At 34.9% G+C, this 27,067-nt stretch overlaps 1 protein-coding gene and 1 pseudogene across 3 annotated transcripts in view; one reads left to right on the top strand and one right to left on the bottom strand.

The window, feature by feature from the left end:
* Positions 1-27,067, top strand: part of EAF2 (ELL associated factor 2) — a 47,528-nt gene that overhangs the window by 5,523 nt on the left and 14,938 nt on the right. For all 3 annotated transcript variants that reach the window (XM_047791174.1, XM_047791192.1, XM_047791183.1), the window contains exons 2-5: positions 3,495-3,589; positions 8,398-8,534; positions 10,475-10,620; positions 23,548-23,802. In XM_047791174.1, coding sequence (XP_047647130.1) covers positions 3,495-3,589; positions 8,398-8,534; positions 10,475-10,620; positions 23,548-23,802 — 633 coding nt within the window. The remainder of the gene's footprint in view (positions 1-3,494; positions 3,590-8,397; positions 8,535-10,474; positions 10,621-23,547; positions 23,803-27,067) is intronic.
* On the bottom strand, positions 1,122-1,671 carry LOC125133123 (chromobox protein homolog 3-like; annotated as a pseudogene).

The following is a 27,067-nucleotide window of genomic DNA, read 5'->3' as shown; positions in this document are numbered from 1 at the left end:
TCAGTCAATATAGCACAGGGATTTCAACTTCTTGTAAAGAAATGGAACCTTTAAATGTCCATTTAACTAAGTCTCACTTGGCTTATTGAAACATGTTAGAATTTTTCTAGTTTTTTCATTTGGGTGGGGAGGTTGTTAGTAGCGACAAAATTTCCCTTTCAAGGGTTTTGAATATAAACTCCATTTATATGACTGTAGATATGGATACTGATTCTGATAGGCTGCTTTAAATATTGTCCAATTTAAATTGTTCACATTATATTTAAGTTATCCAATTAATTACAAAATTATTTTTTTTGAAATGTTAAGACTTAAAAAATTTCAGTTTAACTAGAAATGATTTCTTATATTGCTTAAAATTATGGAATCCCAGAAACATAGGCTTATGCATGGTTGTGAAATGCTGTTTTTGTTTTGGTAATGTATTAAAAACACCCCAAAACAAAACAAAAAATCCCCATGCCACATACATATGTATTTTATGTATACGCACATGAAAAACTCAGAATGGTCCTTAGGCATTTATGAGTTAAATGCAAATTCTAAATTTTGATTGAGCAATGACTATGGAGATTTTCCCCAACATTTAAAAAAGCTGTTCTCATGGGAGGGACTGGGAATTTGGGGTTAATAGATACAAACTATTGACTTTCGAATGGGTAGGCAATGCGATCCTGCTGTATAGCACTGGGACTGTATCTAGTCACTTATGATGGAGCATGATAATGTGAGAAAAAGAATGTATATATGTATGTGTGACTGGGTCACTTTGCTGTACAGTAGAAAACTGACAGAACACTATAAACTAGCTACAATGGAGGAAAAAAATTAAAAAATAAAAATAAAGCTGTTCTCTAATGCAAAGGAAATAATATATCATGGTATCAAATGTTCTTTTCTACTAAAGGAAGCAACTATAGAAAGCTTTTATTTGTTCAAAAAACCAGTGCTACAGATGCAAAAAACAAAAAACCCCAACAACTTCCCCAATACTACCTCAAAATGAATATATCAAACTTGATTTTCATTAGAATGTAGTTATTTCTTCACACTAATAAAAAAAACCCAACACCCAGATTTTATATATATGGATACATATATATGAAAAACAGTGCAAGCAATTATTGAGCTTCATCTTTTGGACAAGAATGCCAAGTTAGTCTCTCTTCATAAAGAGTAATTACAGTTTGAAGACACTTTATATTTGCCTCTTTTGCCAGCACCAAAATCCACCTCTTCTGAATCTTTCCATTTCATGAGAAACATTAATTCTCCACTGCTGTCTGTGGTACCAATTATTTGTTCTAGATCCAGACCTCTGGCAAAACCTCTTAGTTTATCAGCATCATCTCTTTTTTTCTTTGATTTGCTGTCATCAGATTCACTGTCAGATTATGGCTTTCTTTTTTGTTCCATTTTTTTCTTTACAAGCTTTTTGAGAATTAAGAAATGCTTTAACTCTGGACGATGTAAATTTTCTTCAGGTTCCCAAATATCATCTGCATCTGTAAACCCCTTCCACTTCAGGAAATATTCCACTTTCCCATTCACTACAAGTCGGTCCAGTACTTTTTCTACAACAAATTCTTCAGGTTGTGCCTCTTCGACATTTTTACTTTTTCAATTCTGTTTCTTTCCCATTTTTTGCAAGGTAGTTTTATTGGAGGCCATTTTTATTACAGACTTGAAAAGCTATTATTCACTGCATCAGGGCTGCTCTCAGTCCCAGGTCTGCAGCATTCTTGGCCCTCCTGACTCTAGCTCCAGCCACATCCTAGGGGGAGGGGGCTGGGAGCAAGGAGCAGAGGTGGCACTGCCCATGCCAGGTGGCTGTGAGGGCTTGAGTACATTTCTGTATGTTATATATATCTCATTCATATACCATAAGCATCTATGCATAGGCTTCAAGGGCTTGTGAATCTGTTGAAATTATATAGTATTTAATACATATGTTTATATGTGCATTTTTTTTCTGCAGAGAGAGTCTGTTGCTGGGCTATAATTTTCATAAGATTCCCTAGTGACTTTTGGCTATCCCTCATCTCCTAACACGCTCCACTCCCCTGCCTCCCGTCCCCAACACACACACACACACACACACACACACAGACATGCATACACAAAAGTTCAGAGCCATGGATCTAAGGCAAAGAGGCTATATAATATGGAAAGGTCAGACTAAGTGGCTTGAGTTCCTAATATCTTTTACTGGCGTCATCACCTTTGAGGATTTTACCATTGGTAAAATATAGGTGAGAATATTCAATTCAAAGAGCTGCTGGGAATATCGAAAGTAATGAAAAAGAATCAATTTTTAAACGCTAAAACAGAGGTTATAGATTTACAGTCTATCAGCTGATTTTTTACTATAGAGATGCTTTGATCCACACTTGTTTTAACATGAATTAGTTGTGAATACCTACACATCAAGATCTTTTGTACAATAATCTGGATTACCAGTCTTTCCCCTTTTTTTAGGGCTGAATCCATGGCATGGAAGTTCCCAGGCTAGGAGTCAATTGGAGCTGGAGCTCCAGGCCTATGCCACAGCAACTCAGGATCCAAGCTGTGTCTGTGACCTACACCACAGCTCACCGCAATGCCAGATTCTTAACCCACTGAGTGAGGCCAGGGATTGAACCCACATCCTCTTGGATTCTAGTTGGGTTTGTAACCCACTGGTCCACAATAGGAACTCCACCAGTTTCTCCAAAAAAAAACCAAAACCAAAACAAAAGATATCCTGGCAACAGTGAAGGAATTCTATATCAGAATTATTATCAGTGGTTGATGTATATTGATGTTAATTATTATTAAATGACTTTAATAAGTTCTTAAACTTGTTCAGCATGTGAAATATCTCAGCACCCTAATAATGACATCATTTGAATTATAATTTACTTCAAAATGAAAACTCATTTTAATATCTCCTGGAGTGGCAGATTTGGTTAAATTTACACATCTTTTAGTTGTGTACATATCCATGAAAAACCCAAGTTGTTAAACTAAGTAAGCTTTCTTTAAAGTTTCCCCATGAATATGTGTTTACTGTGTGTTCATTCATTTTGTATGCTGCTGGGACAAGTGGTAGTAGGAGCCCAAGGTGGTTTAAGAAAAATTTAGGAAAGAAAAAGACTGAAAATTTTCCATTGATTCTGCTTTTTTAGCAAATTGTGAAGATACTGACACTATTTCTTTTTTAGCAGTGGAACATCTTAGTCTAGTTGATCTTGATCTAAATAGGATCCCGAGAGATCATGACCTGAGGAATACTGTGGTAGAGTATAGCTAGTTCTTTTTTCCTCAGAATTATACATGTAGAAATAAATTGGATTGCATTTTGTTTATTTGAAATATTAGAACTTTTCTAAATGACTTTAATTACTGGCTATTGAAAAATGATTTATCACTCTAAAACATGCTCATATTTTTGATATACAGGTATTCAAGTATTTTTCCGTCTTATAAAAATCTGTATCTGTATCTATTTTTAGATGACTTCAAACCTGCTTCTATTGACACTTCTTGTGAAGGAGAGCTTGAGGTTGGCAAAGGTGAACAGGTGACAATTACTCTGCCAAATATAGAAGTGAGTATTTATATGTATTTAATCTAAAAAGATCTTTTTTCCAGGTTTGCCACCAAATCTAAAGGAAAATAATTGCACAATTCATGTAGTGATAGTCAAAGTAATTAATAAACACAGCAAAGCAAAAAAATATTATTTTATTTTTTAAATTTTATTTATTTATTTTTTGCTTTTTAGGGCCACACCCGTGACATATGGAGGTTCCCAGGCTAGGGGTCTAATTGGAACTACAGCTGCCGGCCTACACCACAGCCAGGCCACATCTGTGACCTCCACCACAGCTCACGGCAACGCCGGATCCTTAACCCACTAAGCAAGGTCAGGAATCGAACCCTCAACCTCATGGTTCCTAGTTGGATTCGTTTCTGCTGTGCCACAATGGGAACTCCAAAAAAAAAAATCTTACTTTAAACTGCCTTAGGTAAAACAACCTTAAAATACTTAAAATCTTAAAATTTATAAGTTTCAAGAATTATATGATTTGAAACAAATGGAGGTCTAAACAAATATCCCATAGGTATTTAGAGAACCATCAGAGGTTTTTAATTAGAGTGCTAATATGATTAAATTTGTGCTTTGGGAGTGATTTTAGCAATAATTTGGGGAATGGGTTGGAAAAGAAGGAGACTAGATCAGAGGCCTTAATGAAAATTTTGTCCACTTAAAACATTTTCAGATGTATCAAAGTAATACTATCTTATACTATTTACATAAATATACAAGTTCTTGTTGTATCCTCTAGTTTTCTCAGTCCTTGAGTTAGAAATTTCTTAACATTCAACTTGTTTCTTTTTCTTCTTTCATACCAACTTGATCTGTTCTTAAAACCAGGACTGTAACTTTCTTACTTTAACATAGAAAGCAGTGGACTTTTTTGAGATTTTTTTTCCTTTGCTTAATTTTTGTAATAGGAATGATTTTATATTAGCTTATCTACAGTCTCTTGTATGCATTTATGATATGGCTTGTCAAGGTTAGAGGTGTAGCAAGGAAGCTGCTGGCCTACACCACAGCCAAGCCACATCTGTGACCTCCACCACAGTTTGTCCTCTATCTAGTCTTCCATCTTTTTCATATTTTTTAAGCAGTCAGCACTGTATATTGAGACCCTGCTTTTAGGTCAGACTATATCAGTTGCTATCTCTGAAGTTTTCCCTAAGGTTAATTAAACTTGTGGGGGCATTTTATTGTATATTTTCCCCTTGTTCCTTTAGAAAGTGAAGGAAATGAAAAATCAATTCAGTATGGGACATCATAGATAAGTAAGCCTTTGTATCAATTACCCTGTTATGAAAAAGTGTTCAGATTCTGGTGTCTCTAAAATAGTTTAGAAATTAAGTATCCTAATAATGTACTAAGTAATATGAGGCTTTTTTGTTTATGAGTTTCATTAAAGAAAAACCTAAGTCTTCCACTTAAATTTAAAAGTTAATTGAAAAGCCTCAAGTAGGCTTTTCAACAGGCACCATCTCTTATCCTGGTCTCAGATTATAGGATTATTGATCAGTGATGACTGGTTTGCAGACCTTTTGTTGAGTTCTTCTTTGCCATGTAGAATATTGTTTTCTCAAATTGCATTCCTCCCATCCTCATCCCTTGTTCTGCTTTTCTACTCCCAGCAATGGAGATTCTTACATTTACTAGTAAACTTTATTCATTCACACATAATCCTGCTTTAATCAAGAATTACCATCCACTATGTGTTCAGTTATGGTCTCAGTTGAAAATACTTCTTAAAGGAGTTCCCATCGGGGTTCAGTGGAAACAAATCTGACTAGTATCCATGAGGACACAGGTTTGATCCTCAGCCTCACTCAGTGGGTTGCCATGAGCTGTGGTGTAAGTCACAGATGTGGCTCAGATCTGGTGTTCCTGTGGCCATTCCTATGGCCAGAGGCTTCAGCTCCAATTCGACCCCTAGCCTGGGAACCTCCATATGCTCTGTGTGCATAAAAAGACAAAAAAAAAAAAAGAGGAAGAAGAAAAGAAAATATTTCTTAAAGGAATGACAACTGTAGGAGGAAATTTTCAAGGCTTCAAATGGTACATTTCCGAAATAGCAAAGAAGTAATTTGACAAAAGGTAGTTCCCTCCCCACCTTAGCCCACCAGAGATATGTCCAAAATGAATATGCTTCAATATTTTTTGTGTGTATATGTATGCATGAGAAGGAGTGATAGATGGACAGACAGACTGTATATGCATATATGTTCTGTATGGTAAATCCTTTGCTAGGTAGCTATTAGAAATACAGAGGTAGACTAGATGTGGTCGATGTCCTAAAAAAAATATTACCATTGAATGAGGAAGACCAAAGATAATTGGTTACTAAATTGATTAAATTTAGTAATGTAAGGACTATGGTAAAAGTATACACAGAGTATTATGGGAGTACAAAAGAGAGGTAACTCAGCCTGGGGAGAGAGGAGACATTAGCATATGCTGTCTTAAAGATGAGTTGAAGAAAGGAGGGAAGGACCTCTTTGGCAAAGAAAAGTAAAAGACATGGACTACGACAAAGCAACAAAACAGTCTGTTACATTAGAAGAACTACATACAGCTGCTATGACTAGGTAAGATGGGGAGCATGTGGGGACATACTGGGAGATGGAAAGGTATTTAGGAAACAGACAAAGAAGGGCCTAATGTGTATTGCAAAAGGATTTGAATTTTGTGACTCTTTTCAGACAGCTGGAATGAAAGAGAATTGTTAAAATTACCACCTGTTAAGAGCAATTTGTGGGGGGGGAGGTGCTGGGCAATTGAACAATTGTAAATAAGAATAGAGATTATATCATATTCCCAAATAAATTTTGTGGACTTTCCCCCTTCATTAAAGAACTTCTTTTAAAGAAAGTTATTATAATTGATTTACAGTGTTCTGTCAATTTCTGCTATATAGCAAAGTGGCCCAGTTATACATATATACATTCTTTTTCTCATATTATCTTCTATCATGTTCTATCACAAGTGATTGGATATAGTTCCCTGTGCTATACAGAAGGACCACATTTCTTATCCATTCTACATGTAGTAGTTTGTATCTACTAACTCCAAACTCCCAAATCATCCCATTCCCGCCACTCCCCCTTGGCAACTATGTGTGTTCTCTATATCTGTGTCTCTTTCTGTTCTTTAGATAGGTTCATATGTACCATAGTTTAGATTCCACATATAGGTGATATCATATAGTATTTGTCTTTCTCTTTCCGACTTACTTCACTTAGTATGATAATATCTAGTTGCATCCATGTTGCTGCAAATGGCATTATTTTGTTCTTTTTAATGGCTGAGTAAGTATTCCATTGTGTTTATGTACCGTATCTTCTTAATCCATTCATCTGTTGATGGACATTTAGATTGTTTCCATATCTTGGCTATTGTGAATAGTAAAGAACTTCTTCAAATAAGTAGGAAGTTTACATTTCTTCAGAGTTCTTAATTTTGAAGATATTTTGTGGAAATGTAATGATTATTAGTATGAGGAATTTAGATTCTCCTATTTATTTATTTTATTTAATGTGTTTTTTTCCCATTATACCTGGTTTACAGTGTTCTGTCAATTTTCTACTATACAACAAGGTGACCCAGTCATACATACATATATACATTCTTTTTCTCACATTGTCATGCTCCATCATAAGTGACTAGATATAGTTCCCAGTGCTCTACAGCAGGATCTCATTGCTTATCCATTCCAAAGGCAATAATTTGTATCTGTTAACCCCAAATTCCCAGTCCATCCCATTCTCTCCCGCTCCTGCTTGGCAACCACAAGTCCGTTCTCCACGTCCATGATTTTTTTTTCCTGTGGAAAGGTTTATTTGTGCCATGTATTAGATTACAGATGTAAGTGATATCATATGGTATTTGTCTTTCTTTTTCTGACTTACTTCACTTAGAATGAGAGTCTCTATTTCCATCCATGTTGTTGGAGTCTCCTATTTATTAACTTGCTTTCATCATCTTTGTAAAAATGCCTAGAAGCTTGGAGGCATTCCATAAAATAGAACTTTTATTATAGTTTTAAGAGTACTGTAAAGTTCTTGTGGTTCTTTGATAGGGTAGATTTTTCTAATTCTCATTCCTCTAGGTTTTGTTTGGTAGTATCAAATAGAAGAAACTAATAAAAATGAAGACTGTTAAGGGGGTTAATATCAGGGATTTACAAATCTCTCTTATTTTTTTACAAACATTTCTCTATGGTTGACTGCTATAACATTTCAAAATGTTGAATTTTGAAAGGAAAAGATTTTCTTGACTGTTACATTTTGTCATCAGTGCTTTCTAAGTTTGGCATACTTTTAGTGCTGACTCAATCCCATTGGGACACTTTTGTGGGCCCGAATGAAATAGCCTACAAGAAACTTCCAACTATACTTCCTATTATGCAATGACTGAATCTCTAGTGGTTGTTTAACAGCTTTAGTCCTCAAACCCTGGACTTGTGAGAGCTCCATATGTCTGAAGGGCTACTGTGCCACTCTAGATGACACTCTTGGTCGTCTAACCCATCTTGAATTAGAGCTGACTCCCTAGTGCCTGTAATAGGCCAAATCCACAAATTTATTGGCCCAGGCTTAGTACTTCCTCTACTCTCTTTCCTCAGTGACAGCAGTTTTGAGATCTCAGCCTTTCTTCATCTGTCTTTTTTTTTTTTTTTTTTTACTATACTCCTTATTGCCAGCATGGTAAATGTAGGTAGTTGGATGATTGAAGTAAAGTATAGATTGAGAAAGATCTCAAAGGCCCTCTCAACTGAATTCCTATGATAAATTTCAAGTAATAATAATTAACTTTTTAAACAGGGTTCAACTACACCAGTAACTGTTTTCAAAGGTTCAAAGAAACCTTACTTAAAAGAATGCATTTTGATTATTAACCATGATACTGGGGAATGTCGACTAGAAAAACTCAGCAACAACATCACTGTAAAAAAAACAAGGTATGTGGTTAAATGAAATACATTTTTTTGTATCAACACATAAATTGCTAAGAAAATGTCAGTAAAAAAGTTATGGATTAAGTCACACTATTGTATAAGGGTTATTTCTGTGTGGTACAAAAATGTTTTGATCTTTTTCGAAGTTTAAATTTGATGAAGATTTTTAGCCAAAAGCTTTTACCATTTCTCCCTATCATATATAAATGCTTGTTTTTTCTGATGTTTTCTTATATGTAGATATCTTTTATTCTATTGTAGATACTTTCATAGAACTAGACTGAAAGGAGCCCTTATACACTCTCCAAAATAGTTTTATTATCAGTAGTAAAGATTTATCAAGCATCTAGAATATGTGAGGCACTAGAAAAAGGAGAGTTTCCTATACAAATACTAACCTCAAGACTTCTACATTTTAATTGTATTAACAGGTAATTCCATTAAAAAGCCATTAAGAGAATATAGTCATCTAAATTTTTTTTGGAAATAGGCAGCACATTAATTAACATATAAAATAAGAGATGTGCTTTAAAAGCTATACAAATAGAAAAAATTATTCTAGGAATTAAAATAAGGGAGGTTGATTGAAGCATTCAGGGAGCCCTTATTGAGGTACCTTGAGAGGAGGTTAAAATTTAGGACCTTTTCCCCCAAACATATTTGATGATAAGAATTACTTTTGCATGCTTATTAAACGTATGAGTTCCCAAATCCAACTACAGATCAGGGAAGGAGTCTGGGAAGCTTTTTTAAAAACTATCCCCTCCTCCCAGGTGATTTTTGTTTGTTGGAAACTTTGGAAAATACTGATTTAATTGATCAAAGAAAACAGGATATAAACAAGGTTTTAAGGCATGAGTATATTTGACTTATTTTGTGCCTATGAATAAGACATATTTGAAACAGAGCAGAGATTTGCTTCTGTGCCTGTGATTAAGTATTAGAGAATGGGAAAAAAGGTTGATGGTAGACTAGAAGGTAAGGTTATAAAGGCAGGTTGAGGCTGATGCCTTTAATATTAACTGTGAAATTAGGACACTGTCTTGTTAGCAGTGGTTACATATTAAAGTTTTTTAAACCAGAGATGGACATATTTACATTCTTGTTTGAAATGTAAACCCACAAACAGGTTTAAATAAAGCAATATGGGAAGCAGAAAAAATTGCACAAACCATGATTTTTTGAGAGTAGGAATAAAAAGTGAAATTTTAAATATTTTGTGAAGGGAAACTCACAGGATTTGGTGACTGGAAATGGGAGAGGCAGAGTCAAGCATAATTGTGTTATATACTCTTTTCTTAAAAGTACTGAAGTATATGAATCTCCTTTAGTAACATATCTCAATGTTATGAATGAAAAATGTGGAAGTGATTTAATTCTAACAAATGAAAGTTTCAGAGTTTAGGGAATATGTTATACCTGTTATACACTTAATATATAATTTCATCTTGTTTTAGTCATTTGTGTTTGTCTTGTCTCTTCAGTTTTGAGCAATGATTTTATTTTTATTCACGATTATGTCCCTCAGAATACCTGTGTATATGCCATGCATATAGCAGGGCTCAGTAAATATTTGGTTAATAATGAATTAATGTTTTAATCCTTGAATATTATTCTAAAGATGTCTAGGAAGAAAAGAGGTGGGCAATTTTAGTAACTTTGTAAGTTGAAATTATTATATTGCTATCATCATACCTGTTTTGCCTTTTTTTTTTTTTTTTTTTTAAGGCCACACCCACAGCCCCGCAGCATATGAAAATTCCTGGGCCAAGGATGGAATCCAAGCCACAACTATAGCAACATTGGATCTTTTAACCCACTGTGCCTGGCCAGGGATCAAACCCACACCTCTGTAGCAACCCAAGCCACTGCAGTGGGATTCTTAATCCACTGCACTACAGCGGGAACTCCCTTGTTTGACTTTTTGATATTCTTAATTGCAGAGTTGAAGGAAGCAGTAAAATTCAGTTTCGTATAGAGCAACAGCAGCAACAAATGCGAAATTTAGCTAAGACTCCCAATCTTGTAAAACATTCTCCACCTGAAGACAAGATGTCCCCAGCATCTCCCATGGATGATATTGAAAGAGGTAAAATCTATGCATATATAATGTCTCTTTACAAGAAATCATTAAGAAATGTTAAGTGCAATTTTCATTTTAATTGACAAGGGAACTAACTATAAAATTCTACTGCAAGCATGATTTTTGTCATGAGTTTTTTTGGGGAAAGAGTGTCATTTGTGATTTAGGGTATTATGTGACATAAGCCTGTAGCTATATAACAAAATTTATTTGTCGTATTATTCAGGGGAAAAAGTAACTGTTTAGATATGTGGAACTGGAGTTTTCTTTCTTTCTTTTTTTTTTGACAGTTATGGTGATTCAAATTCAGTTCTTTACAGCATCTTCCCGATGAAGGTTTTTTTTTTAAATGTGTAGCCAGACTGGAGATGTCTAAGATATCACTAAACCAATAGTGAAGTGATGTAATAAGCAAAGCAGTGGGCAAATTCTTCTGAATTGCTGCTCACTTTTCAGCGGGATGGTATTTCTAAGGAGGTACAGTCCTTTTGAAAGTAAGGAGATGGAGTTCCCGTCATGGCGCAGCAGAAATGAATCTGACTGGGAACCATGAGGTTGCAGGTTCCATCCCAGGCTCCGCTCAATGGGTTAGGGATCCTGCTTTGCCGTGAGCTTTGGTGTAGGTTGCAGATGTGGCTCAGATCCTGGGTGGCTGTTGCTGTGGGTGTGGAGTAGGTCGGCAGCTGTAGCTCTGGTTGGACCCCTACCTGGGAACCTCCATATGCTGTGGGTATGGCCTTAAAAGGAAAAAAAAAAAATGTAAGAAGACTTCAGTCACCATTCTTTTTCTAGCTTCAGTTTGGGTGTTAGTGTTATAATGATTGTGGTAGGGGTAAGACCCTGGTCACCTAAGTTTATTTGCTTCTGTACTTCTCCTTCATAACTTGCAGAGATCTCTTCATTTCCACTTGCCCACTTCTAGGCCCAATATAGTATTAATTCCCTAATATATTAGTGTTTCCTTTATAAACAATAAGGAAAATATAAATTCAGAACCCTTGTTGCTACAGTGGATCTTGAATTTTATTATTATATCATCTCTGCTTCAAAATGGCTTTGAATCATGATATCATTTTATATATGTAAACAATAAAATACTGGATCGGAAAAATCAAGACATTAAAGAGGAAGAGGAAGCAAATTTGCTAGTTATTAAAACATTAAATTTGTATCTGAATTTATTATCCACTAATACAAAAATGAAGACAAAATAGCATATTTTGTATTATCTAAGAAACAGGTTCCAAAGAATCAGACTCTTCTCTGCTACTGAATTCTGAAAAAAAAATTCATTGTAAACTACATAATGTCTTCAACAATAATTTTACAATACAAAAATGAGTTCCTATATATGGCAGCTTTTTAACAGAGACCTTAATAAAAACGTTGTATTGGAGTTCCCATTGTGGCTCAGTGGGTTAAGAAGCTGACTAGTATCCATGAGGATGCAGGTTTGATCCCTTGGCCTCGCTCAGTGGGTTAAGCATCTGGCATTGCTGCAAGTTGCAATCTAGGCTGCAGATGCTGCTTGAATCCCTTGTTACTCTGTCTGTGGTGTAGGCCAGTAGCTGCTGCTCCAATTTGCCCCCTAGCCTGGGAACTTCCATATGCTACAGGTGCGGCTCTAAAAAGCAAAAAACAAACAAACAAAAACCTTCATTGTATTGAAGCATTGCATTGTAGAGGACAAGTTAATATGATCCAAGCGTAAGATCTAACTTTGTATAAAAATTTACCCTGAGATGTTAGTATAACATGTTCCTTAGACTATCTACTTTTAAATCTTTTCTTTTCTTTTCTTTTTTGTCTTTTTGTCTTTCCTAGGTCTGCACCTGTGGCATATGGAGGTTCCCAGGCTAGGGGTCCACTCAGAGCTGTAACCACTGGCCTAGGGCCAGAGCCACGGCAACATGGGATCTGAGCCGCATCTGTGACCTATGCCACAACTCACCACAACACTGGATCCTTAACCCACTGAGCAAGACCAGGAATCAAACCCACAACCTCATGGTTCCTAATCAGATTTGTTAACCACCAAGCCACGACGGGAACTCCTTAAATATTTTCTTGAGCCTACTATTGCCAATGCCAACTACTACAGTTGAATCACTTTTTCAAGTTTATGACTAGATGTTTGGCAGTTGACTAGTGTTTCTGTGGTTTAATTTCTGTATTTACATGTTTGAGCTATCTGGAATTTTAGTAAGAAATAAGAATCTAAATTTCCTTCCTTTCCAACAATGTCATAAAATAGGTATTGGTAGAGAATCAACAAATATAGTATTGATAGAGTATATATCAGTATCTACTTATTGAATAAGCCAATATTTCTTCTGATAGGAAATGCCATTTTTATCACCTACAAAATTCCTATCTGGACTTATGTCTTTCTCACAGCATAAGATATACAATGGCCAATAAATATATGAAACATTATTAGACTCACTAATGCCTTCAAAATACAGATTTTAAGATTAAAAGGTATATTTTCTAATCAGTTAATAGTTTCATTTCTACAATGCCTGACACTCTGAAGGGGTTTTACAAAGGTATGCCTAGAAATGATTAAGTCAAAAATTTAACATAATTTCAACGAAAAATGGACAAATTCACTTCACAGTGGGAGATTTTTAGTATACCCCTCTCACTAATTAATAGATTTAGGAGATTCAGATTACGAAGATTTGCAAAACCATTAAGAAACTTGACCTAGGGAGTTCCTGTCGTGGCTAAGTGGTTAATGAATCCGACTAGGAACCATGAGGTTGCGGGTTCGATCCCTGGCCTTGCTCAGTGGGATAAGGGTCCTGCGTTGCCTTGAGCTGTGGTGTAGGTTGCAGACACGGCTCAGATCCTGCGTTGCTATGGCTCTGGTGTAGGCTGGTGGCTACAGCTCTGATTCTACTCCTAGCCTGGGAACATCCGTGTGCTGTAGGAGAAGCCCAAGAAATGGCAAAAAAAAAAAAAAAAAGAAAGAAACTTAACCTAAATAGGCATGTATATAACTTTGCACAGTTCGACATATACAGGTTTTTCAAGTCCATGTGAATTTAGAACAACAACATTTAAAGTTAGTTAAAAATATTGGCTATATTTCTTTCTGCAGTGCACTGTATGTTTTTTGTTTATTTATTTTATACAAATACTAGTTTGTATGTCTTAATCTCGTACCCTGTCTTACCCTCCCTCATCTCCTCTCCCCACTGTTAAGCACTAGTTTGTTCTCTATATGAGTCTGTTTCTGTTTTGTTATATTCATTCATTCATTTTACTTTTTAGATTCTGCATGTAAGAGATAACATACAGTATTTGTCTTTCTATGTCTGGCTTCTTTGACTAAGCATAATACCCTTTAGGTTCATCCACATTGTTGCAAATGAAAAATTTCATTTTTTATGCCTTAAGTAATATTTTATGCCATTCAAATGTTGATCACTTGAAAAAGTGATTCAACTGTAGTAGTTGGCATTGGCAATAGTAGGCTCAAGAAAATATGTATATGTATGTGTTCATATATATATACACACATATATGTATATATATGTGTGTATATATTGAATTAAATTTACACAATTAAATATATGTATACACAAAGTCACACATACCACATCTTCTTTATCCATTTCTATCCATTCAAATGTTGATGGATGCTTAGGCTGCTTCCATATCTTGGTAATTATAAATAATACTGCTATGAGTATTGGCATACATATACCTTTTCAAATTAGTGTTTTTGTTTTCTTTGGATATATACCCAGGAATGGGATCACTGATAATATGGTAATTTTATTTTTAGTTTTTTAAGGAAACTCCATACTGTTTTCCATAGTGGCTGTACCAATTTACATTCCCACCAACTGTGTATTAGGATTCCCTTTTCTCCACATCCTTGCCAACATTGGCTATTTGTTGACTTTTTGATGATAGCCATTTTGACAGGTGTGAGATGATATTTCATGGTGACATTGACTTGCATTTCTCTGATGATTAGCAATGTTGAGCATTTTTTCATGCACCTGTTGGCCATCTGTATATCTTCTTTGGAAAAATCTATTCAGGTCTTCTGCTCATTTTTTAATCAGATTGTTTGGGAGTTGTTTTAATATTGAATGAGCCGTTTGTATATTTTATTTTTATTTTTTAAAATGTCTTTTTAGGGCCACATCTGTGGCACATGGATGTTCCCAGGCTAGGGGTCGAATCGGAGCTGTAACTTCCAGCCTATGCTACTGCCACAGCAAAGCGGGATCCAAGCCATGTCTGTGACCTACACCACAGCTCCCAGCAACATCAGATCCTTAACCCACTGCGCAGGCCAGGGATTGAACCTGTGTCTTCATAGATGCCAGTCAGATTCATTTCTGCTGAGCCACGGTGGGAACTCCAGTTTGTATATTTTAGATATTAACCCCTTATTGTTCATATCATTTGCAAATATTTTCTCCTGTAAATAGATTGTCTTTTCATTTTGTTGATAGTTTCCTTTGCTGTGCAAAAGCTTTTAAGTTTAATTAGGTTCTATTTATTTTTGCTTTTGTATCATGTGTCTTAGCAGACAGATCCAAAAAAATATTGCTCCAGTTTATGTCAAAGAGTATCCTATGTTCTCTTATAGGAGTTTTATGGTTTCAGGTCTTACATATAGGTCTTTAATCCATTTTGAATATACTTTTGTATACAATGTGAGGAAATGTTCTAATGACATTCTTTTACATATAGCTGTCAGTTTTCCCAGGACCAGTTATTGAAGAGCCTGTCTTTTCTGTTGTATATTCTTGTCCCTTTTGTTGTATATTAACTGACCATAGGTGTGTGGGCTTATGTTAGGGCTCTCTATCCTGTTCCATTGATCTTTGTGCCTTTTGAGGATGCTGATACCATACTGTTTTGATGACGGTAGCTTTGTAGCATAGTCTCAAGTTAGAGAGTGTGATACCTTCAGCTACATTTTTCTTTCTCAGGATTGCTTTGACCATCTGGGGTTTGTTTCTGTATTAATTCTAGGGTAATTTTTTCTATTTCTGTGAACAATATCATGAGTATTTTGATAAGGAAAGAGATTTTTTTTTTCATTTATCTGCTTGGGATTAGCTAAAATATTAGTCAACTTCTGGTACTGGTGAGGATATAAAGGGAAACAAATATATTCATACTTTGGAAGTTCCCAGGCTAAGGGTTGAATTGGAGCTGTAACTGCTGGCCTGTGCTGTAGCCACAGTAATATGGGATACAAACCACATCTGTAGCCTACACCATAGCTCATGGCAACGCCAGATCCTTAACCTGCTGGGTGAGGCCAGGGATCATACTGGCATCCTCATGGATACTAGTGGGTTTGTAACCTGCTGAGCCACAGTGGGAACTCCCTTCATACATTTTTAGAGAAGTATAAATGAGCTTATTTTTCTGTAGAGGAATTTTTTCTTTTTTTCTTTTTTCTGTCTTTTGCCATTTTTGGGGCTGCACTTGTGGCATATGGAGGTTCCCAGGCTAGGGGTCTAATCGAAGCTGTAGCCACCAGCCTATGCCAGAGCCACAGCAACGCAGGATCCGAGCTGCGTCTGCAACCTATACCACAGCTCACGGCAGTGCCGGATCCTTAACCCACTGAGCAAGGGCAGGGATCAAACCCGCAACCTCAGGGTTCCTAGTCGGATTCGTAAACCACTGCGCCATGATGGGAACTCCTTGTAGAGGAATTTTTTTCTGAAAAACACTTAGATTAGTGTTTAGCACACAGAAAGTATCTTGTTAGGTTTTGCTTTCATTATCATCATCCTTACTTACTAATAACTATTAAAATACAAATGTCCTTATTCATTACCTAGAAATTCTAGAAGTGTGTCTTATTGCAAAACTTGTACAGATAGATAACTACATAGATATGTCTTTATCAGCCACATAAGAATGTTCAATGTGGTGTTTTTTTATTCTAAAGAAAAAAAGGAAAAATCCTAAGTACCCATAAAGAAGGGAGGTAGACCACATTTTAGTAACAAAGAAGGATATCCAGATAGATTGTTAAGCAATAAAGTTAGGTTTTACATATTGTGTGTGGGAATCATTTTTGAATACAAAATGTGTATATGCATAGAAGAACTTGGGAGATTTATACTAAAATGTAAGCATTATCTTTGGGAGTTTGGGTTATAGGAATCTTTCACTTTCTATGGTGCAAATTGTTATTTGAATTTTTAAAATAAATGTTATTTTTTCTGGTAATGATTATTTATTGAGACTATTATATAAAGAACAATGTTAATATAAAACTGCTCATAATCTCACTACCCTAATACAGTTAATTTCTGCCCGTACTGTATATTTTTATGTTATATTTTTGTACGTAACTGCCATGTGCCAAGTCTTTCCATACATTATTATTTCAATTAACCTTTAAATTTTTTATTAAAAAGTATTTGAAACATATAGAAAATTCAGAGAATAATTTAATAGGTTATATACCTACAACTTAGATTTAACATTTTACTGCTTTGGTTTTAGGCTTTTAAAATTTTTTCAGGAAGTTCCTCTTCTGGCTCAGTGATAATGAGCCTGACCAGTATCCATGAAGATGTGAGTTCAATCCCTGGCTTTGCTCAGTGGGTTAAAGATCTGGCATTGCTTAGATGTGGCTAAGGCTGGCAGCTATAGCTCAGATTCAACCCCTAGCTAGGGAATTTGCATATGCCACAGGTGCAGCCCTAAAAAAAAGGCAAAAATAAATAAATAAATAAATTTCAGAAGTTTCCTTTCTAATAGTCTCTTCCTTTTCCTATTTATCTGTGCACATGTCTGAGTGTACTCTAGAGGATTTATATGCTTTTCTATTCCTTGAAAGTGTTTGTATAAGGTAGATTTTTCTGAATTTCTTTAATAACTAGGCTTGTTCAGGTTTTCTGTTTCTTTTTTACTCAGTTTTGGTAATTCATATTTATCTTGAAAATTATGTTTAATTCACACTTTGAAATTACTGACAAAATTTGTCCATGTAGATCTTTATAACATTTGTGGTTATGGCCCGTTTTTATTCCTAACACTGATTATTTGTGCCCTTTCTCTCTTTTTATTGACCAATATTTCTAAAATCTTATGTATTTTATTAGTCCTCAATGAACCAACTTTTGGTCTTGGTGAAATATATATTGGTGACTAAGAGTGGCAACTGGGGAGTCAGACTGCTTGTGTTCAAATCCCAGCTCCATTGCTTATCAGCTGTGTGGCCTAGGGAGAGTTATTTAGCCTCTAATTCTTTTTGTGTATGTTTCCTCACATTTGTAAAATAGAGTTAATAGTTAGGGTTATTGAGAGGATTAAATTCAATAAATACATATAAAGTACCTAAGGCAATTCCTGGCACTAGGAAGTATTCACATATTAGCTATTATTTTAATCTTTCTTTCTTTCTTTCTTTCTTTCTTTCTTTCGTGGGGGGCACCCATGGCATATGGAAGTTCCTAGGTCAAGGGTCAAATTGGAGCCACAGCTGCCAGCTTATGCCACAGCAGTGCAGGATTGGATTTTCATCTGCAACCTCCACGATAGCTCATGGCAATGCCGGATCCTTAACCCACTGAGCAAGGCCAGGGATCGAATCTGCATCCTTATGGATCCTAGTCAGGTTTGTTAACTGCTGAGCCATGAAGGGAACTCCTAATTTTTATTATTTTCTTTTTCCTTTGTTTACTCTTTCATTAATATGCTCTTTAAAAAATTATTTCCTTCTTTGACTTGCTTTGAGTTTGTTCTATGGTTTTTATAACTGGATACTTATTTCATGTATATTGAATTTATCTTTTGCATGCATTTAAGAGTATAAATAACTTCCTGGGTATTACTTTAACTGCATCCAGTAAATGAGTAGCACTTTCATTATAAATTCTAAACATTTTTGTAATTTTGGTTCTTTGACAGTAAATCATGTATGAGAATGTTCTTTTTTTTTATAATTTTTTTATTTTCCCACTGTACATCAAGGGGGTCAGGTTATCCTTACATGTATACATTACAATTACATTCCCCCCCCCCACCCTTTGTTCTGTTGCAACATGAGTATCTAGAGAAAGTTCTCAATGCTATTCACAATGTTCTTACTCCATTTTGAGTTTATTTTTGTGTATGGTGTTAGAGAGTGTTCTAATTTCATTCTTTTTCATGTAGCTATCCATTTTTCCTGGCACCACTTATTGAAGAGACTTTCAGTTTTCTCCATTGTATATTCTTGCATTGTCTCTTTTGTTGTAGATTAGTTGACCATAGATGTGTGGGTTTATTTCTGGGCTTTCTATTCTGTTCCACTGATCTTTATTTCTGTTTTTATGTCAGTACCATGTAATTTTAATTATTGTAGCTTTGTACTATAGTCTAAGGTCAAGGAGCCTGATTCCTCCAGTTGCATTTTTCTTTTTCAATATTACTTTGGCTACTTTGGGTCTTTTGTGTTTCCATATAAATTTTAAAAATTTTGTTCTAGTTCCATGAAGGATGCATTGGAAATTTGATAGGGATTACATTGACTCTGTAGATTGCCTTGGGTTATCAAAGTGGATCAAAGACCTAAAGATAGGACTGGATACTATAAAACTCTTAGAAAAGAACATAGGCAGAATACTCTGACATAAACCACGGCAGTATCTTAGATTCACTCCCTAGAGTAATGAAAATAAAAGCAAAAATAAACAAATGGGACCTAATTAAACTTAAAAATTTTTAGCACAGCAAAGGAAACAAAATTAAAAGACAACCCACAGAATGGGAGAAAATATTTGTCAATGAAGTAACTGTCAAGGGATTAATCTCCAAAATATACGAACTGCTCATTTAGGTCAATATCAAAAAAACAACCCAATCAAAAAATGTGCAGAAGATCTAAATAAACATTTCTCTAAAGAATACATACAGATGGCCAAAAAATATGAAAAGATGCTCAGCGTCTCTAATTATTAGAAATACAAATCAAAACTATGATGAGGTATCACTTTACACCAGTCAGAATGGCCATTATCTGTTGGCGGAAATGTAAATTGTTACAACCATTATGAAAAGCAGTATATGGAGATTCCTGAAAAAATTAAAGATAGAACCACTGTATGATCCAGCAATCCCACTCCTGGGCATCTTTCCAGAGAAAACTGTAATTCAAAAATAGCCAAGACATGGAAACAACCTAAATGTCTGTTGACAGAGTAGAGGATAAAGAAGATATGGTACATATGTACAGAATGGAATATTACTTAGCCATAAAAAGAATGAAATAATGCCATTTGCAGCAGCATGGATGGACCTAGAGATTGTCATATGAAATGAATTAAGTAACACAGAAAAATAAAAACATCTTATATGTGGAATAAAAGGATACAAATCTATTTGCAGAACAGGAAGACTCATTCATTATTGAAGCATGTATCAGTAGTTCATTCCTTTTTACTGCTGAGTAGTAATTTACTTTAAGGATATACAACTATTTGTTTATCTGCTCAACCCAGAGGCAGACCTTTGGGTTGTTTCCAGTTTGGGGCTTTTACAAATAAAGTTGCTATGAACATCACATACAAGTCTTTGAAAAAACAAATATTTTCTTCTTTCTTTAGTAAATACATAAAAGTGAAATAGCTAGATCATATGGTGCATGTATATTTAACTTTTTTTGCAACTGCCAAACTGTTGTCCAAAGGGGTTATACTATTTTACATCCCTACCAGAGTATATGAGAGATCTAGTTCCTCTATATCTTTGTCAGTGCTTGAAGCAGTTTTAGTAAGGTGTATAGGGTGGTATTTCATTGTGGTTTCAATCTATATTTCCCTAATGACTAATGATGTTGAATATCTTTTCATGTCCTTATTTGCCATCACAATATTTTCTTCAGGCACAATGTCTATTCAAATCTTTTGCCCATTTAAACATTGAATTATTTATTTTCTTATTAGAGTTTTAGGAATTCTTTATATATTCTCTCTCTCTCTTTTTTTTTTTTTTTGTCTTTTTAGGGCTGCACCTGTCACATATGAAAGTTCCTAGGTTAGGGGTCAAATCAGAGCTATAGCTGGCAGCCTACACCACAGCCTTATGTCATGTGATATCACTTATATGTGGAATAAAAGGATACAAATGAATTTATTTTCAGAAGAGCAAATAAGCAACACAGGGTCCTAGCCACTGAGCGAGGCCAGGGATCAAACCCACATCCTCCTGGATACTAGTTGGATTCATTTCTGCTGCATCACATTGGGAACTCCTCCAAGATGTCCTTTATCAGGTTAAATTCTATTTATATTTTGCTGAGAGTTTTTGTGAAGAATCACTCTGTTGAAATTTCTGCTATTTTGAGATGGCTTTTATTTTTTAGTTTTTAATATGGTGCATTATATTGATTGATTTTTGAAAGTTTGTTATCCTTGGAAAACCCCACTTAGTCATGATGCATTGTCCTTTTAATATATTAACATTTCTCAGCCTCAGCAACATTGGAATTTAGAGTTGGATGATTCTTTGCCCTGGGTTGTCTTTGTGTGTTGTAGGATGTTTACCAGTATCTCTGGCTTCACCACTTGCCACCAGCTGTGGTAACCAAAGATGTCTCCAGACATGGCCAGATTTCTCCCTGGATGACAAATTCATACCTGGTTGAAAACTGCTATTATATATTATTAAATTAGAGTTACTAAAATTTTGTTTAAAATTTTTGCATCTTTGTTTATAAGAATATTAATTTGTTTGCTTTTTTTTGGTAATGTCTTTGTTGTGTTTTATATAAGTAATTCTGGCCCTAAGGAATGAGTTGGGAAGTGTTTTTTCTTTTTTAATTATGCAGAAGAATTTGTATCAAACTGGTATAATTTCTTCCTTAAATGACTGATAGAATTCACTAGTGAAGTCATTTGTGACTGGAGATTTATGTGTGGGATATGGGAGTGTTGTAACTGCAACTCAGTTTTTTTAAGATGATTTAGGGGTATCTAGGTTTTCTGTTTGTTCTTGAGCTAACTTGAGCAGTTTATGCTTTCAAAGAATTGATCCATTTCATCTAATTTATTGCGTTTATGGTCATAAAGTAGTTCACAGTGTTCTTTCCTATTCATTTAATGTTGTAGGATCTGTAGTGTTGTCACCTCTTTCACTTCTGATATTAATAATTTATGTCTAGTATCTTTTTTTCTTGATGAACCTGGTTGAGTTTTATAAACAGTATTTATTTCAGACAATCAGCTTTTGGTTTCATTTATTTTCACTATTTTTTCTGTTGTCTTGTTTTTGGCTTTTACTATATTTTTTTCCTTCTACTTAAGTTTTAATTTGCTCTTCCTTCTCTATCTTCTTAAGGTACAGCTTAGCTCATTTAATTGAGATCTTCTCTTTTCCCCAATATAATCACTTAAGTTTTTAAATTTCTCTTTAGACTGTACTTTTTTTATTTCCCCAATACGTTATTTTTTTTCTACTTTAGTTGTATTCCACAGATTTGGATAAATTGTGTTTTCATTTTCATTCCTTTAGAAGTATTTTCTAAAATCTTTTTGATTTCTTCTTTGAACCATGGGTTTTTTAGAAGTGTGCAAATACTTGGAAATTATCTAGGTTCAATTTATGAAATTTTTAATTTTGCTTTGTTTTGGTAGATAAGATACTCTGTATAAATTCAACCTCTTAAAATGTATTGTGGGACAAGATGGCATAGACTTATCTATTTATGCTTCTCCCAACTACATAAAACTATAAAACTTGGAAATAACACAGAGACAACCAAGGGAGAACCCTTAAAGTTCGAAAGAGGAAGGTAATTGGTTAGGGACCCCAGGAAGGACTAGGGGAACAGTATGGTCAGGGCATCTTACAATCTCTCCCTCCCAGAAGATGGCAGTTCAGGCCCAACATGTCTCGACCCCCAAGTTAGCTACAGAAGGCATTTCAGATAGGTTCATTCTTACCCCATATTCAAAGGTGTATCCAGCAACATCAGGCTAACTTGGACACATGTTCCCACCAAAAACACACACACACACACACACACACACACACACACACACAATGGTAACTAATGTGAGGTTATGTGTTAAGTAACTTGATTATGGTAATCATTTTACAGTGTATATGTACATCAAAACACTAAGTTATATACATTTAGTATATGAAAAATTTTTGCCAATTATACTTCAATAAAGGTGATAAAATTTGTCTGTGTATATAGTGTTGCATTACATGTATTGAGGAATGATAAAATTAGAGGATGGTTTCTATCAAAATAGATTTTAATTTTTACAATTTAAAATGTTCACATTCTCTTTTATATTTTATTTGAATTACGTGTGTATTTAAATATAAAGGTATAAGTAAATGTAGTGTTCAAATTTAGATATTGCCTATGTCATACTTTTCACAATCCTAACATTGAATGTGGCTTGGCTTGATGGTAGAGGAGATTTTTTCTTTTATTTTGGTGGGGAAGTCTGTGGACTATGTGTGTATGTTGTCCATAAATTGGACAGGGAGAAAGAAGTACTACCAGAGAAGAGCTGGGAAAGAAAGGTTTGAGTCCAGAGATGCAACTTTTGCTAGAAAAGCTGCCATTTCAAAAAACTCTTGGTTGGGTGGTAACAAAGAGCACACTTGAGCTCTAATAATAGATGAATTGGGTGTCAAAATCTAAAATGCCAGTTTCCAAGCAGAATTTGAAAACATATATGGTCACAAGAAAGTGTTAGGAGTGATTATTCCTGGGGAGTAGTATTAAAGGAATTTGAGGAGAGAGTAGAAAGAGGGATTTTCCTTTTCATTTTGAGTAGGAAAGAAGCTTTTTAAATGTAAATATATGTTTAGTCTTACTTATTCCTCATCAACGGTTTATTAGAAACAAACACATTCAAATTTTATTATATTTATTTAATACTTATAGTTAATGTTATTGATTTAACCTATTGACTTCTATTTTATTTTCAGAACTGAAGGCAGAAGCTAGTCTAATGGACCAGATGAGTAGTTGCGATAGTTCATCGGATTCCAAAAGTTCATCATCTTCAAGTAGTGAGGATAGTTCCAGTGATTCAGAAGCCGAAGAGTGTAGATCCTCTCCTGATCCAGGGAATTATATCTCGGAACATCCTACCATGTCTGCCATGCCACAGTGCAGGACTCCTGAGATTGATGCCAGTCGAAATAAATATTATGACAATGGCCTTATGATGAATACTTTAAGTAAGTATACATAAGCATGAGTAATCGGAAAAGTAAGAATTCACAGTGGATCCATACTGATCATGCTTTAAAATTTGGATCAAGAGAAAGACTTCTTTTATTCATCTGACAGTCTTCACCATTACCTTCTTATTGAATTATTCATTTTCTTTCGCCTCTGTGACAGAATGCCTTTCTGGTTTTTCTCGTCTTTCTAGATGCTTTTCTGTCTCTTCTTTTCTGGTTTATAATATTTCACACAGTCTCTAGAGCTGGAGTTCTTCAAGGCTTAATTCTAGGTCCTTTTTACTTATTCCATATGCTTCCCTCCATATTTTTCTGCAGTCAGTTCTTATGTACAGATAACTTATAAATTTGTATCTCTGACCTAAACCTCTGAGCTCCAGAGACATAAGTCCAATATCATCTCATATTCAATGGCATTTCAAATTCACTTTATCAAAAATAAATTTATAATATTTGGCTAACTGTGTGCCTAACGAAAGTCAGAATTTACCTAACTATGCAAAACAGGAGCCTGATTTTATTCTAGGATTGACTTCCTCTCCCTCTTTATAGTACAGTCAATCCTTCGCCAAGTCTTGTTTATTTTACCTCCTTATTCTCAGATTCATCTACTTCTCTACAACTCCACCACTATCACACTAGTGAAACCTAACCGTTATTTATTACTTTAACTATGCAATGATTTCCTATCAGGTTCACCCCTTATCTACTCAAACTCATTTTTGATCCACTAAGTACATTGCATCCATACTTTCATAATTCAAATATAATTTGTCTCTCCTACTTTAAACTTTTCAATAGCGTATAATATCTTTTAAGGATAGAAACACAATATTTTTAAGGTAATACTCTTGCTCTTTCTGTTCTAGCAACATTTGTCTTCTCTTTGTCACCATACTCAATACTTTCACCTGACTCAGAGGCTCTTCATGTACTGTCCCTTCAGCCAGAAACATTTTCTTCTTTTTATGTAGTTAACTTGTTTTCCTTTAGATTACAGTTCAAGGTTTACTTTACCAAGAAAGCCTTTCTGACAAGATCAAATCCCTGTTGTTGGAGATCTTCAGAACTATATATTCTTTATATCAATTATCATTTATAAATTTATATTTTTATGATTTTCTCACGTCTAAAGTATAAGCTCCAGAAGAACAGTGATCTTGTTTATTTTTGCTTATCATCGAATTCTAGCAACTGGCACAGTTCCTGATATATAGCAGATGCTCAGTAAACTCTTCTTTTGAAATTTTATTTTATTTTCTTAATTTTTTTTTTTGCCTTTTTAGGGCTTCATTCACAGCATATGGAGGTTCCCAGGCTAGGGGTATAATCAGAGCTGCAGTTGCCGGCCTACACCACAGCCTTAGCAACATATGATCCGAGCTGTATCTGCAACCTACACCACAGCTTATGGCAACACCGGATCCTTAACCAACTGAACGAGGTCAGGAATCGAACCTACAACCTCATGGTTCGTAGTTGAATTCATTCCTGCTGCGCCATGACGGGAACTCCTGAGTAAATTATTTTTAATGGACATGTAGGTTGATACTTTCTGGGGAAGAATAGTACTTTCTGTATGTTTAAAACTAACATCCCTGTGTTAATTAATAATGATAAGGTAAATAGCTAGGAAAGACTGACTTGTTCTAGCCAAATGATATAACTGAATAAGGAAGGAGCCAATGATAGGTTGTAGAGAGTGTAAAACTGTGAGTTAATTAAGGACCAGGAAAGGGCTTTTGAACTTCCAGTTATTTATGTCTTTAGTGTTATTATTCCTAACTTGAGAGGTGAAATTGTAGCATCTGATTTCTTGAATGGCCAAATAATGATAAGGGTTCAATTTACCAGGAGGATAAACAGCTATGAATTTGTCTGCCCATAAAATATACCTTTGCAATGGATGTAAAATATATTAAAATATGTAGTTACATATGTGTGTGTGTATACGTAACACAAAAATTGACAGAAGTAGGAAAAATTGAAAAGTCTATCATACTGGTAGATTAATGCATCTGTAATCAAGCAGACAAAATTTATTAAAGTTATAAAATCTTTGAAGAACACAATTAACATGCCTGTTCTAATAATAAATATGTAGACTATCACAGTCTGAAAAGCAGGCATTCTTTTGAGAATATATATGTGACATTTACAGAAGTTACTTTCAACTAGGACAGAGAAATAACATTCAAAAGAATTCATATTTTATTGATCATATCATATGACAATACAGTGAGAATATAAATAAGAAAAAAGTTGAAAATGCACACTTAGAAACTTCAGAGCACGTACCTAGTGACTTACATGTTAAAGGGAAATTACAGTGAAATTAGAAAATATTTATAATTATGCAATATCAAAAATATCTCAGCAGTTTTGGGGTATAGACAAGTTGTTACTTATAGGGAGATTTACAGCCTCAAAATATTCTTTTTTTAAAAAAAATTGAAAATAATTAAATGAGTGAGAGTTCCCATCCTAGTGCAACAAAACGAATCCAACTAGGGACCTTAAGGTTGCGGGTTCAATCCCTGGCCTCCTCAGTATGTTAAGGATCTGGAGTTGCTGTGAGCTGTGGTGTAGATTGCAGATGTGACTTGGATTCTGATGTTGCTGTGGCTGTGGCATAGGCCACATGGACCCCTAACCTGGGAATCTCCATATGCCGCTGGTACAGCCCTTAAAAAAAAAGGCAAAAAAAAAGAGAAATGAGTGAAAGTGTCACCTTGAGAAATTAGAAGAACAATAACATCTTAAAACAGTGAAAGAAAGTGGTATAGATTAGAATTGAAATTAGTGTGGTGTTCCTGTTGTGGCGCAGCGGAAACGAACCCAACTAGTATCCATGAGGATGATGGTTTGATTCCTAGCCTCGCTCATTGGGTTGGGGCTCCAGCATTGCTGTGAGCTGTGGTGTAGGTCAGATCCTGAGTTGCTGTGGCGTGGCATAGGCTGGTTCCAATTCGACCCTAGAACTTCCATATGCCATGGATGTGGCCCTAAAAAGCAAAAAACAAAACAAAATTAATAAAATTAGTGTAATAGATAACAAAAAAATTAGAGGATCAGCAAAGCTAAAAGTTATTTCTTGGAAAACTGATAAAGAAGACCAATCTTTAACCAGGGCTGATGAAAAAAAAAAAAAAAAAAAGAAAAGAAAGAAAGAAAACAGCACAAAAATACTAGGAATGAAAAAGTGGTTAAGTTATAATATTTTTTTAATTATGAAAACTTTACAAAAATTTTATGTCAG

Source organism: Phacochoerus africanus, chromosome 1 (assembly GCF_016906955.1).
Source record: "Phacochoerus africanus isolate WHEZ1 chromosome 1, ROS_Pafr_v1, whole genome shotgun sequence".
NCBI classification, from domain to species: domain Eukaryota; kingdom Metazoa; phylum Chordata; class Mammalia; order Artiodactyla; family Suidae; genus Phacochoerus; species Phacochoerus africanus.
Note: the sequence above shows the minus strand (reverse complement) of the source record. Positions and strands in the feature narration are given on the sequence as shown.